The 16,377-nt window shown below is 34.5% G+C and overlaps 1 protein-coding gene across 5 annotated transcripts in view; it reads left to right on the forward strand.

Annotated features, from left to right (window-relative positions):
- MLLT10 (MLLT10 histone lysine methyltransferase DOT1L cofactor) overlaps window positions 1–15,688 on the forward strand; it is a 136,569-nt gene extending 120,881 nt beyond the window's left edge. For 4 of the 5 annotated variants that reach the window (XM_026706240.2, XM_087915389.1, XM_026706242.2 and 1 more), the window contains 7 exons: window positions 1,242–1,396; window positions 3,137–3,325; window positions 3,828–3,916; window positions 4,024–4,376; window positions 7,401–7,503; window positions 10,887–11,078; window positions 12,645–15,688. In XM_026706240.2, coding sequence (XP_026562025.2) covers window positions 1,242–1,396; window positions 3,137–3,325; window positions 3,828–3,916; window positions 4,024–4,376; window positions 7,401–7,503; window positions 10,887–11,078; window positions 12,645–12,779 — 1,216 coding nt within the window. In that variant the 3' untranslated portion in view covers window positions 12,780–15,688. The remainder of the gene's footprint in view (window positions 1–1,241; window positions 1,397–3,136; window positions 3,326–3,827; window positions 3,917–4,023; window positions 4,377–7,400; window positions 7,504–10,886; window positions 11,079–12,644) is intronic. The other variant, XM_026706241.2, reaches the window with a different exon arrangement.
- Window positions 15,689–16,377: the final 689 nt, after the last annotated feature.

Genomic DNA, 16,377 nt, shown 5'->3' on the forward strand with positions numbered 1-16,377 from the left:
ATGCCAAAATAAAACAAAACAAAAAAACAACTGGTGAGGGGTTATGATCTATTTGAAATTTTAATCCTAAAAACTAAGAAAAGAATGGTTCTTTTTAATAACAGAGATAATTCTAGTACATATACTACAACATTAAATCATGATTTAAGTACATTTGTATCATATATAAATATCATTTATCCATCATTCCATCTCTACCCTCACCACCGATTGCTTGGTATATACCTTCTATTGTGTAAAAAAAACTAGAGTGCTGGCTGTGTGTGTGTGTGTGTGTGTGTGTGTGTTTGTGAATATGTGTATTTTCAATGACGACTGGGAACATAGGAAAATAATGTTATATATTTTTACAGTGAAGCAAGGGAACAATTACAATTCACCAACAGAAAAGGGTTGCTAAATTTATTTAATTTCGAAATATTTATGTACAAGTTCTGTGATTTGATTATTTTGATACATTATGCTGGTATAATATTTCTAAACACAGATATAAAATGCTTCACATTTGACATTTTAGTTTAAAGTAATTGTCATCAAATAATTAGTAATCTTGGTTTGTGTGCATTTTCAAACTTTCCAAATTGTTAAGCCCTCTGTAAATTGTTGGTCAAGATTTCCTAAATTAGTGTACTGGCTATATAAATATTTAATACTTTCCTGCACATCATTATGACTACTGTTATACTCCAAAAGGATTTTTTTCTGTTATTAATTTCTGAATTCAGCTATACAGTGATGTCAGATAGAATTTTACCAAAAATATGCATTTAAGTGAAGATGTCTGAGGCATGATAATTGTCTTTTGTTATATCTTCTGTAGATATTTAATTGAAAGAGACATTTTTGCTCTTTCTTTGTGCTATATGGCTGTAGCATTTTATCAATGTACTTATTTGGTCTGATGTTTTCTAAGTGTATTAAAGTTAATTTCATTATATATGTACATATTTCTCATTATGTTTATGTTATTAAAATACCCTGTAAATTAGTACAATTTCAATTATCTATGTAACATTAAATTAATTCACCTAAATAATTGAAGTTTTGATTTTAGTGCAAAACTCTCCTTAAAGAATTGACATGCGGGAACATCATTAAACTATTTGGTGCTGAGACCTATAGGTATCTTAAGGAGTATTGATTAAAGGAGTTAAGAATAGCCAAGAAAACTGATATGTGTATGTTGTATATATATCTCCTCTCCCTTTGTTCTTTTAGTGTAATTCATAACCTTTCTACAGGTCTCCTGTAAGTAACTTACAGATTCGTTACGATCAGTCTGGAAATAGCAGTGTAGAACATTTGCCTCCAACACCATCTACTATAGAACAACTTTTGGAGAGGCAGTGGAGTGAGGGACAACAGTTCTTGCTGGAACAAGGAACCCCCAGTGACAGTAAGTTTTTCATCCTGTCCTAATTAATTTTTGATTGCTATTAACAATATACATTGATGGCCTTACTATGTAATCTAATATCCATCAGAAAAGTATTATTGATGTTTTGTAAATTTTATGTTTGAAAGATGATCATCCTTCCTGGAATGTACCCATACGTTAAAATAAGATTCTAATCATCTGTTTCATTCCTGGTATGTAAAGACCTGCCTAAAATGTTAGTCATTTACTTTAATTATTATGCAGAATTATTCTGAAGTGGGAGGATGGTGATAAGAAAGAAATTGATAATGAAAGATGAGATCATAAATTTATTTTGAAAAGATGTAATTAAAGCTTGTCTGAATCTAGTGATATGACTAGTGTTATTCTGATTACATATGCATATAATTGCATTAAATATTTGAATCATTTTAAAATTATTTTACTATTTTACAAAAAGTTCCTTTAGTATATTTTCTTGATTACCGATCATGAGTACCGATCATGCCATCTAGAGGTATGTATGCACGTGTGTGTGTGTGTGTACTTTGTGTGTGTTTTTATGAATGGTATCCTGACAAAAATGCTAATTGTGAGGAAATTCATGCAGGGATAATCCTTTAAACATGATAGCTGGAGGACAGGTTTAGCTAAGTCTTATTGCATCTCATTTGGGCACACTGAGAGTTCCTTTGTATATTCTTGAAGAGGAGGGATAAAAAGCTAAATCCTTGGGAAATGACCAGATGTGTCTGCACTGCTATACTTGTGTCTGTACTAGGCCTAAAGGTCACATTAAACAAATACAATTTAGAATTTTAAAAGCAGCTTTTATGATGCTATATTGGCTAAACTGTCTTTATGTGCTAGTTGAAGAAAGTTCCAAAATTTATCCAAAATTCAAATTTGAGAAGTGATCGAGGATCTGCTTTATTTGCAGGAAGAGGGAAAGGGCTGCAGGAGCCTTAATGATCCCTGCTGGGTACTCTTTAAATGGACATTGGAAACAGCTGGATTCTGTTGATTTAGATGCAATAGAAAGTTCCCATTGATTACAGAAATTCTGTGGGTTGTTTTTTTTACATTGGCAATTAAAAACACAAAATTGTCTTGTGGTTATAATGATTCATTAAACTTTATAATCCAGTGTATTTTCTTTTCTGAAACTATTGTTACTATTTGTTAATAGAAGGAATATTTTCTCTCAGCCTGTTTTTTTAAATTCTCCATTTCAAATTGAATAAAGTGGAAAACATATGTACAATGTGTTCACAAACTTTGGTAGGGCAAATGATTGCCTGTGCTTCAAAGACTCTGGACTGAAGCTTTGTACTGTTAAATATCTCCAGAAGAATTTTTTTAAAATATGACGTTTTAAGAATTTCACAGTATTTTTGATATAACAATAAAGATACTGCTCTTTCCACAGTGGCATTGGTACTGTACTTCCAGCAAGGGAGGAAACTTAGGCTATATATTTGGATGAACAGTTCTGGTGCACAGATATGGTCTGTCCGTCTTATCTAGAAATAATACATTAATTTAATTCTCATCATGGGTAATTTCAAGGGACATTTGAAATATTTTCTACTTCTTTAATATTTTATATAGGCATAATTTACATTGCAAAGAAATATTCTCCAGTAATTTATTAGCAAATAAGTAATTACAATAATGTACTAATTACTTGCATATACAGAATGATGCGCAAGCCATTTTTAGCTGCAACTTTCAGAGTTTTAAAATGTTTTTGTTCAGTTTTAGGTATGCTAAAATCTTTACACCAGCTTCAAGTTGAAAATCGCCACTTAGAAGAACAGATTAAAAATCTAACTGCTAAAAAGGAGCGCCTCCAGCTCTTAAACGCCCAGCTTTCAGTTCCTTTCCCAACAATAACAACCAACCCAAGTTCTTCTTATCAAATGGCTACATTTTCAGCACAGACTGGTAAGTAGAGAAAAGTAAGTCTTCCTTTTAAACTGAGTTTTACAACAATTTCTAAAAGGCTTATAGGCTATTTTACCTAAATAAATGATGAATGTTATCTCTGTGGGTGAAATAATTTTATTCTTCTTCTTTTCTATAATATGTCTTCCAAAATGAATAAAGCCTGAGAACTTTTTCAAAGAGAAAGGCACATACATATTAGATATGTTTAAACTTTTGAGGATGACCAAAAAGGAAATTGACTTAAATTATCAAAGGTGCAGTTTATGCACCTTTATGATGTCAAAAATCACTCACCAGTAATGGGATTTCCCCCCCACCCCCTAAATATTATAAAAACTTTGTCTTCCAGCTGTGATTGAATTCATTACCGGCAATAAAATTTGTGGACATAGCTTGATTTATTAGTTTCAAAGTTTAGATTTTATTAAATATCCTTGCATAATTTCTGCATCAAAAAGCATAAAACCTTATTAAAATTGTTTTTCAATTGTCACTTTAGCTATTAGCTCTGATTCTCTGAACAGCAGCAAAAGCCCTAACCTGGGAAGCAGTTTTCTACCTGAGAACTCCCTTCCTGTATTAAATCAGGTACTGTTTTTTAGTAGCTTTTATATATCTTATTGGTTAATACTAATTTCCTATTATTTTGCCATTTTGTGAAGTTTGATACAGCTGAGTCTTTGTATTTTTATTAGGAAATACATTCCAGTGGACAAAGCACAAGCAGTTCCTCTGCTCTTTCCACTCCACCACCTGCTGGGCAAAGTCCAGCTCAGCAAGGCCCAGGAGTTGGAGGAGTTCAACAGGTCAATGGTGTGACAGTGGGGGCACTTTCCAGTGGAATGCAAACTGTAACGTCCAACATTCCCACAGTGGGTGGAATAATTGGAACTCTGCCAGGTAACCAGCTGGCAATCAATGGAATCGTTGGGGCTTTAAATGGAGTAATTCAGACTTCTGCTACAATATCACAGAATCCTTCTCCTCTAGCTCACACAGCTGTGCCACCAAATGCAGTGCATCCTCTGCCAACCACACTCAGTAACAGGTAAATCCTTTTGCCAAATAGATATATAAATAGGTATATTTGGATGTAATATTCTAATGATGAAAGTATAAGTATATTACTTATATTCATCCTGCAATTACACAAGTAATTTACCAAAGTATGTTTGGATTTGGGGTCATATAGGTTCAATCAATAAACAATAAATAAATACATTCTGAACTGTATTCTCTATTCTTCCTTCCCATCTCATAGCCTGCCTTTGACCTTAAAATGTTCATGGGGATTCAAAATTAGTAATACGTGTGTGGAAAAGAGAAAAGTCAGATTGTTTCCTGAAACAATTTAGCAATTTGGTCTCAATCCCAGCATGCATTCATGTTGTGCAAATTAAGCAGCGTAGAGGCATAATAAATCAGTCTATATTAAAATCATAGAGGATGCTCCACAGAATGATGAGCATCTTCAAAAAATTCCTGTCTCAAGTAGGTCCTAGGTTCTCAAATGTAAGTTTCCATGAAGGTTCCACTTCATCAGGCATCCAAGATCCAAATGGTTTAAAATTTTAGAGGGAAGACTAAACTGGATTCTTACAATACTGAAATGACATTCTGAACGCTTAGCCTAGCTTTCTTCCTACTTGCATGCCAACAATAGAGTTGTGTTAATTGGTGATTCCAAACCGCCAGTGACAAGTAAGAGACATAGTCTTTTATCATGTTGTTTAAAGGCACTCTTGCTGTTGGCAACATCTACATTATCATCACCAAAATAGTCTTTTAAGGAGCATCTCAAATTGTAACATTAGACCTTCAGAAAGTGCAATGGCATCCAAAAGTGGTTGAGGTTCTCTGTCTAGATCAATCTATTATCCTTTGGTACTATCGTAGGCCAGTTTAAATATCAGAATTAAGTTTTAGTTTATTTCAGCCTCACCTATTGTTTCCAAATTCTTGCTCAGAAATTCCATAGTTGTCTTAAATTAATAGATAAAAATGGTTATTTGATCTGCATATTGATGACTCTTTAATCAAATCTTTTGATACCTTTGTCAAACACACCTGTAGTTATTCAGATGACTTCAATTTAAGATTCCACTATCCTCTACTGAAGTTTAAAATTGGTATGCTTGATAGAGAGTGGTTATTGCCTCAAAACTATAAATGTTTCATTTAGTTTATTTAAGAAAAATAATCTTTAATAATATTATTAAATAATATTTATAATAATCTTTAATCTTTGTAAGGTAATAGGAGGAACTTGTTTTCTAAGTAAGACAATAACCCAGCAATGCTGACAGTAAATTCAGTTTGGCTAACTGAATTAATAAGAATCATCAAATACTTAGAAGACAAGTAGGAAGCCCAAGGTTCCAGGAAACAGTTGTTCCATTTCCATGAGCTGTTTTATTTCAGAATATAACATAGAGTCACTTTTACAAGTAAAACAGCCATAATAAAAATAAAATAAAACTAATCACAGCTATCCTATGATATTTATACCAAATTGGGATTTGTTTCTATCGTTCAAGATTTCATACCACTCAAAGCTGCTTCACTGATCAACAATCTTCAAAGCTACTTTGGAAAGGGAAATGGGGACTCAAATTTTAAGATTGATATAAAAAAATGCAGGTTTTCCATACAGCATTCATTGTTTGGCTAGTGATGCTTTGTATAAAATATGTATGAGTCCCCATGTTTTGCAGTCACATAAATAACTTAGGCGCAACAGGCAGCATTACCAATGTTTAATTTCATCAGTTGCTTTTCATATAGTGTTTCCTTCAATTACTCCCATTTGCTCTTAAAATTAGGTTGTCAGATGGCTTGTAAAATATCAGTTTGTTAATGTTCTTCATAGGAAAAGCTAAATATCAAATGTATTTAACGATACAGTGTTTATATAGAAATAGTTGTTAAATTATATGAAAATTGAGACCTGAACAAAATTAATTTTCCAGAAAAAGTGGTGAAAAGTCCATAGTGATTGAGTGAAAGGAAACATGGAATTTGAAATACTGAATGAGCAATTCTAGAATGAAATAGTTAAAATGTTTGCAAAGGATGACAGAATTGTCCGTTGAAATAAAGAATGTCTGAAACTTAGAAATGACAGACAGTAACAGATTTTAATGCTTAATTTGAAAACATTCTATATTGACCCTGGTATGTATTAATGTATTTTTTGTTTTGTCAAATATGTGCTGTTTTTTTAATATGCAAGTATGTATGACTGCATATACGACCGGTTGCTGAATGATTGGTTCAAGTTACGATGGATTTTTAAAAGCTACTTACAATCCATCCTCAAAAGTTCCTGATTACAGGCACCACCCACCAACACATGATTGCATCTTGAGCCTTGCAACTGGCTCATATTTACAACTCTGTATACCATGTACACCATGCAATCTCATGACCATAATTTGCAACAGATTTTGCCATTTTCCAGCAGAAGTTTGAAAGCCCATTCGACATGCTGGATTCATTTAATGACCACACGGTTTGTTTAACAGCTGTGCTGATTATCTTTGCAACTATCCTAAAAAGGTCATAAAATCAAGTCTGATCAGCAATGCCTAAAAATACAACCACAAAGATTTATGACTGAAATTCTGGACTCCAATATGGTCATAAATTGAGGAACAGTTGTGGTGCAGGTAGTTTTCCTGCACTATAGGAATTTTAAAACTCCCTATATTTTTTAAAGTGATAAAGAGGCATTTAATGTCTCTCGTCCTTGCTTCTGAGCATAGCTCAGCATGCCACTGAAACTATGGATGAGATTTTCAATATTTGTATGATTAAATTATTTTGTTAGTATATCAGTGATATTAAGTACTTTGCTAGTTCAGTTGTACTTATTTTCTAATGTTTCATCAGTAAATGTTGTATAAATAAACTTTTAAGATAAAAATTGAGTATATGCTTAGAAATACATGATCAGCCTATACACACAAATCAGTATATATTTCAGTTTTAAATAGTTTAATTTTTCAGAAAGTATGGTATAGAAGTGATCTAAGCATGTTTGCTCAGTAAAATGCACCTTGCTATTTCGCAGAACTTCTGGACTTGGATTTCTTCCTGACCAGCAGAGACAATTGCTGCTACATCAACAGCAGCAGCAATTTCACCACTTACTAAATACTCAACAATTCACATCAGTAAGCGTTTCTATTTTATCATTATATTTTCAATGTTCAGGAATGAGTGTTGATGCTTATATATTTCAGCCTGTCACTGATAGGCTGTAATATCAGAATGTTCATGGATAAACTAGAGATCTGCAGTTTCAAAAAAAAAGAATGGGATTTAAAAAATGTAGGCCCTATCACCACCTTAAAAGGTTTGGCATGTCTTCACTTACTGCATCAAAAAATAAAAGAGGACTAGGAAAACGTACACACTATTAGCTCGAGAGCCAGTTTGCTCTAGTGGTCAGGGCACCAGGCTATAAAGGGGGAGACCACGAGTTCAAGTCCTACCTTAGCCATGAAGACCAACAGGATAACTTTTGGCCAGTCACCCTCTCTCAGCCCCAAAATAACTTATAGGGTGGTTGTTATTGTAGGAAAAATGGGAGAAAGAAGATAGGTTGGATATGTTCACTGCTTTGGGATATTTGTAAAAACAAATGCAGAATATAAATAAATAAATAAATTTATATATCATTGTGATTTCTGATCTACGCATCTGGGTTACTTGCCTGCACAGAGTCCATTCAGACTTGTCTAGGACTTTCAGATTTGTTTGATTGCAGGCTCCAAGACATAGTTCCCATTGATTCCTTTCAGTATGTTTTCTGTCATTGCAACTTTAACATTTGTGTTCTTCTGCTTTACTGAAAATAATTTCATTCCTTATTTTTAATTTTTTAAGTCTTTTTAGCATTTTTTTTTTAAAAATCCTTAGAATTTTTCATCATGACATTTTTTTCCTCTCACAGACATCCAACTTTCAGCCTTATGAATTGGACTTTTTTTCCTTGGTGAAATAGACTTCTATTATCTGTTCCATGCATTTACTAAATAGTCTTGTTGTCTCCCAAATTGCCTGGTGATCATCTCATTTTTTCAAAGATTGATTGAACTTTTCACAATCTGGAGGGATCACACAGGTCTCTATTGCACCACCATCAACATATCTCATTAAAAATTAAGAACTTTTTCAGTGGTTTCATATTTCAGTCAGGGCAATAGGAAAAAGCTTTTGTTTCCTGCCTTCTTGAATTATCCTTCTACTGTTCCTGCTGTTGCTGAATTTAATTTATACTGTCCAGTCTTTACCAATTTTTGTTCAAGCACATGATCTCAGAAACATATATTTAGGACAGGTCCCTCTAAAAACCTATTTTTGCAGAACTACTCCTACTTGCAGAACTACTCCTACCCATTGGGATAGTCGAAACCAAAATTTTCTCTTATTGGGAAAAATCACTTAACTCGTACCTCATGCCTATTCTGTTTCTGAAGGACATATCTCTCCAAATTCCTTGGCTCCATTCTTTCCCACTCTTCTAGGATGTATAATTTCTTACCACGTTTTTCATAATTCCAATTATTTTACCTGTATTTCCTGGAATAGTTCAAGATATAGTGTCAATACTTTGCATGTATTGTAACTCCATATTCTTTTCAAATTCTATCACCTCATATTTGTAGATTGATAACATGATATATAGCTTTTGCACGTGTTGCATTCTCATTCTCATAACTTTCCACTTCAGATATGTTCTTTCAAGGTAAATCTCACATCTGAATTCAAGTTGATGTGATTTCGTGTCCAGCACTATTTTGCCCTAGTCAGAGAACCTTGCATCTGCTGAGATAATTTGGCCACATTTTTGGTCCACCGTCACTGATAAGATGACATCATGTTGATTCATTCTCCATCAGAGCTCATGCCAATATTTTTCAGCTTGATGATGATCTCTCTAATTCATCCTTAATCTAGATCTTAGAAATAACCTCACTGGAATACATTTGAAAATTATTTAGATTCTTAGCATTCCCAGTAAATACCTTCAGAGATCCATTACCGTTTTTTCTAAAAAGATAAAAATTTGAAAATTTTTCTATCTTTCCATGGGCGTATCCTTGTAGTGCTTATAATTGAGAGTTTAGAAGAGGGAAGGATTAATTCCCAGTTAACACTGTTGTCTTCAAAAAACAAAGTGAAATACCACTAAAAGCAGTGTAGCTCTTGCCTTAAAATGCGGCAGCTGCCATTTTGACCAATTTAATTTTTTAATCTTGTTGGCTGGAGAGGATGATGTTGTATATATGTGTAACTGTTTGCTGGGGATACTGTCTGATCCTTTCCCATGCAAATGTGATAGAAAACTAACTACAATTTTCCTATAGAAAGGACTTCATGATCAAGAAAATATGTCATATTACATTTTGAATTTATCAAGTTAAATGAATCTTGCCCAGTTGTTCATTTCTTGGTCTAAATCAGGAGGATCTGTTACCCAGTACATGTTTCTGAAGAACAAATTTCATCATCCTGAATTACTGGGTATGCTAGCCAGTTGAGAAACTAAAGTTGAGAAATACATTTCAGCAAACGTTAACACACCACTCATTTTCTAAATCTTGAATCCAAAAAGGCGCGTTTGTGCAAAGAAAAATTATTTGGATTTTTCAGAATTTCTCTAAAGAGAACAGACAAACCCACATCTTTGAGGGTGCTATGGAAATTCTCAGTCATTCAGTTGTGGTTGTCCTAAAGCTGCTTTTCCAAAAGGCAACTGGACTTTCTTTTTTTCTCTCTCTTTGAAAATGTTTCACTTCTCACCCGAGAAGTTTCTTCAGTTCTGAAGAATGAACTGAACTCCCCCTATTGGAAAAAGCATTTATGGGACACTCCTCTTTGAGATGCTATTATATCTGTAATTCTTCAATAAGTTCTTGTCAGAATGGTTCTCCAAAAACAGAAGTTTGCTTATACCTTATCTCACCAGTATTTTGATTTTTGACACACCATATTCATCAGTTGTAATTTGAATGTTTGCATTGATTATGTCAGTAGACAGCTGACAATTTTTCTTGCCTTGCCCTTTCAACTTTTTCTCTTTTTGTTTTATAGTTCACAGGATGAGTGAGAGGTTTGCTGCTTGTTTTCATTCCCTTTTTGTGGCTGTTACATTTGTTCTCTCAAAGTTGTCTGCTTAGAATGAGATATTGTTCTTACAATAACCTTTAAGAGATTATGATTTGGGCCAGGTGAACTTTTTAGTTGGTCATGAATTTGAATCTGAATATTCTCTACCGTGTCTGATCAGGCATGGAATCCTTCTGCAATGAGGTGCTTTCAGAATAATATTTTTAGCTTTCTTCCCTTGAACAATGAAATAATAGTCACTTTTTTTGTACTCCAAACTATTAAAAAATGATTCCTCAGAATACAATGAAAGAGCTATAAATCCTAGCTGAGTGAGAATCATTTGAAAGTTTAGCTTTCGTCCATATTTAACTACTTGGAAAAATATAGTAATCTACAAGATAATAACTGCAATGTGCCTCCTCTATCTATTGTGCTAAAGGAACAGCATCAGGCTCTTCTGTATCAGCTAGTGCAACAGCATCAACCTGAAGTACAGCAACTGCAGCTTTCAGGAGCTACACAGATTCCCATTAATAACTTGCTGGCAGTCTCTCAGGCGTCTCCGCTTCACACAGCTGCTACTAACCCATTCCTTGCAGTTCATGGGGATAATGCAGCTCCAAAAGTCTCTGTGAGTATATAGAGTTTGGGTTTATAATAAAAAAGACTTAAAAAGAAAAGTGTTCCTGTTCATAGCAGAAGTGCAACTTAAAGCAACTGGCTTGTACTATCAGTTATTTTGGTAGTTGGTCACTGAATGAACCAAGTAACTCTAATCTCTTGGTAAAGCTGACAAAGTGAACTTCACTACAATGAAAATTAGCATGAAACTTTCCCAGTTTCTAATTATAGTTCAGTATTTTTGACTTCTAGGATATTGTAGGTCCTCCATCTTTACAAAGTAGAAAGAGTCACATTATAGTCACATTGTTGGTGATCTATGCTGGCTTCATACCAATATTTGCAGCAAGTTTCTAAACCTTACCCAAGCAGTTAGAATCTGGTCAGAAAGCTAAAATGCACAAACATTTTATATTTTTTTTTAAGTTCATTTACTTCTCTGGTATTAACCACTGGCAAGGGGCAAGGGAACTATTTTTTTCTTCTAGTGTACAGTCTTAAAACCACATTAATTCTAGCACAATGTTCCATTGTATAAACTTATCATTACATGCAGTGTGATTTGCATATAGAAGTTTAATGATACCAAATATGGTTTCAGTGAAAGGACCCACCTCTGGAATATCTAGTAAAACAATAAAAAGTATTGTGAGCATTAAGTAAAGATGCCTCACATATATGCATGAATGGCCAGGAATTTTGATTGAAGAGAGTGGCTTGAAGATAGTCTTGTTTCTCAATTCTTTTTTTTTTCTTTAGCTACTAATCACTGTTCTGAAATAAGATCTGTCCAGTAATTATTTTTAAATTCCCTAATCAGCCAACAGTATTTACTGGATTGGTATTTTAGTCAAGCTTAATTTAAGGAAGCGTTAGAATTAAGGATTGTACTCATGGTCAACCAAAAGTTTTAAATGTTTTTGTTAAATTGTTTTGAATTTCTTATTCTCGCACAGCTAAACCTAATCATTCACATTTGCTGCTTTTCTATTTCAATAACAGGCCAAATGAATGTAGAACTTTCTCTTGGCTGTTCAGAATAGGATGTGTCCTGAGCTTCCTTTTTAATATTATTTCCCATTTTGTATACCGCTAGTATGCAAAAGCAGAAGCTGGCTAAATCTGAGGAGCAGGCTAAGAGGCTTCTAGCTTTGATTTGGGATGACCTCTCCACTCCCTCCCCAGGAGTGAGTGTACTCAATGCAGATAAAATTCCCCCTCACTCAACAGCAGGGAACAAAAAGCAAAGACCACATGCTGTTTTCTGTGCCCTTTGGACTTGCAAAAGAGGCTAAGCAGTCAGAAAAGAGAACAATTAGCAGATGGAGATTTACTTTGGCAGCAGCTTTGGAGGCCGAGCATTCTCAGTTCAAAATATCAGTTTTGCAGTATTGCTTCCGAGCCTTAGAAAGTATTTCCAGATATGGGTATATGGGCAGGAAGCTCAATCCGTTAAAAATTATTTGCTGTGCAGATAGATATATTGTGGCTAGCTGTATAAATTGTTTATTAACAAAAGCACTGGTAATTTTAGCATTGTAAAACAGTATATATACATATATATTTTTTTCTCCAGAGGCTTAGTGATAAAAGTGGATCCCTTGCACCGGAAAAAAAATTAACACTTGGAAGTGTATGTAAAATTGCAAATCCTGCTGATAGCACTTCATCTGGCTGTGAGTTGCACTCTCTCTCTGCAGGTATGATGTGACACATCAATGAGCTAACTGCACACTGGAAAAGTGAATCTACCTGAAGTTGTTTATTGTAAAATTTGACCTTTTGTCGCATTGTGTTGCACTGAAACTGAACAGTTTCCATCAAATTGCCTGGAAGTTTGGATTTCAGATTAGAGCACTGTCAGTTCAGGCAACTGATCGGAATTCAGTTGCTGACTTTACACAAACTGCAGTGCTAAAAATCAGATATTTAGTTCCATCACTTCTTTGAAGAAAGCAAAGAAAATAGGAAAACTTTGCCAATGACATGGTGATTTGTCATCAGTGTTTTAGAAGCACCATCTTTTTCTTCAGAAAAAAAAAACAGGTTTTAAGTCATTTATTTTGTCTTACTAGTTTTTAAAATGTTTTGCTAAAATGAAACTTTTAAGAAAAGACAAGTAATATTTACAGGTGAAACTTAAAAAAATTAGAGTATCGTGCAAAAGTTCATTTATTTCAGTAATGCAATTTAAAAGGTGAACCTAATATATGAGATACTCATTACATGCAAAGCAAGATAGTTCAAGCCATGATGTGTCATAATTGAGATGATTATGGCTTACAGCTCATGAAAACCCCAAATCCACAATCTCAGAAAATTAGAATAGTGTGAAAAGGTTCAATATTATAGGCTCAAAGTGTCTCACTTTAATCAGCTAATTAAGCCATAACACCTGCAAAGGGTTCCTGAGCCTTTAAATGGTTTCTTAGTCTGGTTCAGTAGGAATCACAATCATGGGAAAGACTGCTGACTTGACAGTTGTGCAGAAAACCATCATTGACACCCTCCCATAAGGAGGGAAAGCCTCAAAAGGTAATTGCAAAAGAAGTTGGATGTTCCCAAAGTGCTGTATCAAAGCACATTAATAGAAAGTTATGTGGAAGGGAAAAGTGTGGGGGGGAAAAGTGCACAAGCAGCAGGGATGACCGCAGCCTGGAGAGGATTGTCAGGAAAAGGCCATTCAAAAGTGTTGAGGACTTTCACAAGGAGTGGACTAAGGCTGGAGTCAGTGCATCAACAGCCACCACACACAGACAGATCCTGGATATGGGCTTCAAATGTCGTATTCCTCTTGTCAAGCCACTCCTGAACAACAAACGTCAGAAGCATCTTACCTGGGCTAAAGAAAAACAGAACTGGTCTGTTGCTCAGTGATCCAAAGTCCTCTTTTCTGATGAGAGCAACTTTTGCATCTCATTTGGAAACCAAGGACCCAGAGTCTGGAGGAAGAATGGAGAGGCACACACTGCAAGATGCTTGAAGTTAGGTGTGAAGTTTCCACAGTCTGTGTTGATTTGGGGAGCCATGTCATCTGCTGGTGTTGGTCCACTGTGCTTCATTAAGTCTAGGGTCAACGCCAGGAGATTTTGGAGCACTTCATGCTTCCTTCTGCAGATGAGCTTTATGGGGATGCTGACTTCATTTTCCAGCAGGACTTAGCACCTGCTCACACTGCCAAAAGCACCAAACCCTGGTTCAATGACCGTGGGATTACTGTGCTTGATTGGCCAGCAAACTTGCCTGACCTGAACCCCATAGAGAATCTGTGGGGCATTGCCAAGAGAAAGATGAGAGACATGAGACTGAACAATGCGGAAGAGTGAAGGCCGCTATTGAAGCATCCTGGTCTTCCATAACACCTCAGCAGTGCCACAGGCTGATAGCTTCCATGCCACGCCACATTGAGGCAGTAATTGCTGCAAAAGGGGCCCAAACCAAGTACTGAATACATATGCATGCTTATACTTTTCAGAGGTCTGATAATGTTCTACGTACAATCCTTGTTTTATTGATTGCATGTAATATTCTAATTTTCTGAGATTGTGGATTTGGGGTTTTCATGAGCTGTAAATCATAATCATCTCAATTATGCAAATCACAGCTTGAACTATCTTGCTTTGCATGTAATGAGTCTATCTCATATATTAGTTTCACCTTTTAAGTTGCATTACTGAAATAAATGAACTTTTGCATGATATTCTAATTTTTTGAGTTTCACCTGTTATTTTGAGATGGATTTTTTTCAAGATCACTGGAAAAATGGATCTGTTGAAAGTCATAGAACTTTTACCAGATGAGAAAGTAACTCCTGTTCTGGTAGTATTTAATGTAACCCAAGTGCCTGTTGCTTCCCTCTGTTGGGTTAGGGATGGCTTTAGACAGCTGGGCATGCACTAAAATGAGATAAAAAGCCGCAAGCATATTCAACTTTGCACCAGCAGCCTTCCTTTCTGATCTGCCTTTACTAGAAATGTTTGTCACTATCAATAGCTCAGGCAAATCGTTACCTGGGTTGCTTTCCACTAATAAATTACCAAAAAAAAAGAAATTTTTTTCCATTGCTATGAAATGTTAATGGGTAAAAAAGATATATTTCATTTTGAAGAGTTAATTTCATTGTATGACTATGCAGTAAAACAGGGAATAGTTTTGAGAGTTAATAACCACTAATTTGAGTCTGTGAGTTATTAGTGGAAAATACTCAAGTATACTTAGACCTTCACTGTGTACTTAATTGGAAGAACCTATTGTTTCTGCAATATTGTTAGGTTAAACATTGCACAGTTCTTACCTCATTTCTGTAAATAAGTTTTTGTGACTGTTTTGTATTGTGACGAATTCATAAAATGTGGATATTTTGATTTGTAAAATTTCTAACTGGTAGTTCTAATTGAAAGGTAAGAATAATTTATTTTTATATATTAATGGCAAGTTTTAAAGTCACAAATCACTTTTGTAGATAAATTTACTAAAGTAAATCAGTGTGGTTTAATTTATTTAAACCACTTGTTTAATATTCTGTAATAATTTGTATAAATGTTGTTTTGCCTAGATGTAAAATTGCCAATTTATATAAAGATATGTACAAAGCTTTGGTTAATAAATTTTAATATTGTTTATGGCTGTAAATTGCAATATATGATACAGACTTTCATCAGAGGAATGCATTAATCACTGTCTAAGCCAAGTCCTATTACAAGCATGCTTTTAATGCATACTGTTCAAATCATGGTGTTTTAAATGGAATTTAAACAGGCCTATTCTAATGTGGCTACTCTAACAAAATATATAGCCAGAATGGAAAGTCCAGTTCCTGCTGCAGCAGAAAGTGCCTTGACACGAAAGAGTTATCTTTCTTGAGAAAAAGGTCATTTTACAATGTTTGATATCCTTTCACCCAATAGGAAAAATTGTGTTTTAGTTATAAGGAAAAATGTGCTGCCACTCCATGTCACCACAAGGAAAACAGGCACAATTGATTTCTTAAATTTTGAGAAACATAAGATTTTAGCACTTTAAAAAAAAGATTGACATCCTCATCCTATCATGGCATTAGTATGAAATATGTAGATTTTTTTTAGGCTGAAAGCAATAGTTTTATCCCTTACATATTTTCCAATCCTCCCCGCAAGGCTGAAAACTTGAGGATTCTTCTGGTATAGTAGAATTATTTGGAATGAAGACTTGCCTTCATCATTAGCACCAGCCACCAGCAGACAGAGCTTGGACTATATAAATGCAAATATTTTTGCTCTTTTACTCATAATTCACAACTAAAATATATATATTTTAAGTTGTGGCTGCTT

Source organism: Pseudonaja textilis, chromosome Z, assembly GCF_049901715.1.
Source record: "Pseudonaja textilis isolate UNSWEBS1 chromosome Z, rPseTex1.2, whole genome shotgun sequence".
NCBI classification, from domain to species: domain Eukaryota; kingdom Metazoa; phylum Chordata; class Lepidosauria; order Squamata; family Elapidae; genus Pseudonaja; species Pseudonaja textilis.